The sequence below is a fragment of the Solanum lycopersicum genome, chromosome 5 (genome assembly GCF_036512215.1).
Source record: "Solanum lycopersicum chromosome 5, SLM_r2.1".
Taxonomy (NCBI): Eukaryota; Viridiplantae; Streptophyta; class Magnoliopsida; order Solanales; family Solanaceae; genus Solanum; species Solanum lycopersicum.
This window is the reverse complement of record NC_090804.1, coordinates 9,138,414-9,141,027: the sequence shown is the minus strand read 5'-3', so window position 1 is coordinate 9,141,027 and position 2,614 is coordinate 9,138,414. Positions and strand designations below refer to the sequence as shown.

The 2,614-nt window shown below is 40.1% G+C and overlaps 1 protein-coding gene across 1 annotated transcript; it reads left to right on the top strand.

The window, feature by feature from the left end:
- Positions 1-373: 373 nt before the first annotated feature.
- Positions 374-2,331, top strand: LOC138348622 (uncharacterized). Its single transcript, XM_069298174.1, has 3 exons — positions 374-496; positions 596-752; positions 2,264-2,331. Exons 1-3 carry the CDS (start codon positions 374-376, stop codon positions 2,329-2,331), a joined length of 348 nt encoding a protein of 115 aa, XP_069154275.1.
- The last annotated feature ends 283 nt before the right edge of the window (positions 2,332-2,614 follow it).

Below are 2,614 nucleotides of genomic sequence, written 5' to 3'. Positions count from 1 at the left end.
CTGAGCGAACGATTCAGGTATTGGACGATATGCTTCGTGCGTGTGTGATAGAATTTGGTGGTCATTGGGATAACTTCTTACCTTAGCAGAGTTTTCATACAATAATAGCTATCACTCAAGTATTGATATGGCCCCATTTGAGGCACTGTATGGGAGGAGATGTAGCTCTCCCATTGGTTGGTTTGATGCATTTGAGGTAAGACCATGAGGTACCGATCTTTTGAGGGAATTGTTAGATAAAGTGAAATTCATTCAGGAGAAGCTTCTACCAGCTCAGAACAGGCAGAAAGAATATGCAAATCGAAAGGTTAGGGACTTGGATTTTATGGAGGGTGAACAAGTCTTGCTGAAGGTTTCACCCATGAAAGGGGTGATGCGGTTTGGGAAGCGAGGTAAGCTTAGTCCGAGTTATATTGGTCCATTTGAAGTTCTGAAGCGTGTTGGGGATGTGGCTTATGAATTGGCATTGCCTCCAGGACTCTCAGGAGTGCACCCGGTATTTCATGTGTCTATGCTGAAAAAATACCATGGGGATGGAAACTACATTAGTCATTGAGATTCAGTTCTTCTTGATGAGAATTTGTCTTATGAAGAGGAGCCTGTTGCTATTTTAGATAGAGTGGTCCACAAGTTGAGATCAAAGGAGATTGCATCTATCAAGGTTCAGTGGAAGAATGGGCCAGTTAAAGAGTCCACTTGGGAGAGTGAGGCTGATATGCAAGCAAGATATCCACATCTTTTTACAGATACAAGTACTCTTTCTCGCCCTTGCTTTTCTTCCTGTGATTGTTCGAGGACGAACAATGAGTAAATTGGTATCTATTGTAACAACCTGTTTAGTCGGTTCGAGCAGTAGAGCTATTTTTGATAAAAACTGACTGGGTCGACGGATCATGCGACGGACCATCATGGTCACAACGGACTGTGATGGACTCTGTCGTCCCATACTTGTGTAAAAATTCTTTCTGCTGCTCTCCTCATTACCCTCAACAACAGGTAGGACTAACCGTCATAAGTATGACGATCTGTCGAGGGTCTTCGTTCCAATACGTCAACTCTGAAATCTGGGTACTGGGATCGACTCTCTAAACTTCGCGACGGAACTGCAGCACGGACCGTCGTAGATACGACGGACTGTCACAAGTGGCGTAACCTCACTACTAAAATTAACTCTCTGAACTCTGTGACGGACTTGCAGGACAGACCGTCATAGATACGACGAACCGTCACAAGTCGCGTAACTCTACCCTGGGTCGGACTTCCTCTAAAATTTAAATGGGTGTTTTGGACTATTCATGATTACAATTATGAAATTAGTGGGGTAAGTTTAATAATTTATTCACTTGGGGGTTAAAGAAGATAATAAGGAGATAAATAGTGGGGTACTTTTATCATAATGGATTATAAGATAATTAGGGTAAAAGAAAAAGAATCTGGAGAAGAAAAATAAAAAGAACAGAGAGGAAGAACGAGCGAGAAGTAGAGAACGAAGAAGACAACAAAGGCATTGGGGAAGTAGCTTGCTTGACCACCATTCTTCGGTGGAGGTAGGTTATGGTTTACTTCAATGTGATAGATAAACTCTAAATAGCGATTTATATGTATTGGGTGGTATTGTAAAGTCTTCTATATGCTTGATTGTGTTTTTGTATGTTGTGATTGTGTAATTGTGGTGGATTAGAATGATGAGATTGTTGAATCTTCAATACTAAATCCTCCCTATTGTGATGATGCCTTAACATAAAGAAGACTTGATGAAATAAAATAATGATGTAGTATTGGATCGGAGTGTCACGTTCCGACACGTAGTATTGGATCGGAGTGTCACATTCTGACACGTAGTATTGGATCAGAGTGTCACGTTCCGACACATAGTATTGAATTAGAGTGTCACGTTCTGACACATATTACGGGATCGGAGTGTCACGTTCTGACACATATTAGGGGATCGGAGTGTCACGTTCCGACACAATAATAATGAAGAGAATGAATCTTGAATTATGTTAACATACTCAAATTCGAAGAATCTATTTCCCAAAGGAGTATGGTGTGGAGGCTTGAGTCCTCATAGGTGTGCTTGGTGTTGTTGCCAATGGTTCTTGTACTTGTTGATTGTCACCTGTTAAGTATTATAATTGATTTTATATGATTATTCAGTATATATTGCTTTCTATTTTGAGTTGGCAGATGATACCTACTCAGTACGTGTTCCTTGTACTGACCCCTACTTGTAATTTTCTTCTTTGTAATTTGTGGAGTGCAGCAAGTGCCACCGACTTCGACTCATCCTCAGATCTAGCCAGTCTTCAAGCACATCAGAATTCAGGGTGAGCTATTATTCCTAGCTCGTGCTGGATTCTCTCCTTCACGTCTTGATGTCTTGAAGTTTGGACATGGACCATCTTTTTACTATTTTTAGCTTCTTAAATACTCTTAGATTTAGAAATTCGAGGATAGATGTTCTTGGTGTGATGACTTCCAAATTTTGGGAATAATAAGTATTAAACTTTAGAAGTTTATTTACTTGATTTCGTTAATGAGTTTTGGATCTTCCGCATTGTTTTTACTATTTATGATTGATTTACTGATAAATGTTGGGGTTTAGACTTGTTGG

Excerpts from the sequence above, each read along its gene's own strand:
- LOC138348622 (XM_069298174.1), top strand. The coding sequence starts at position 374 with ATGCGGTTTGGGAAGCGAGGTAAGCTTAGTCCGAGTTATATTGGTCCA. Across the intron at positions 497-595 it reads GACTCTCAGGAGTGCACCCG|GAGCCTGTTGCTATTTTAGA; the intron begins GTATTTCATGTG and ends TCTTATGAAGAG. Across the intron at positions 753-2,263 it reads ACATCTTTTTACAGATACAA|CAAGTGCCACCGACTTCGAC; the intron begins GTACTCTTTCTC and ends TGTGGAGTGCAG.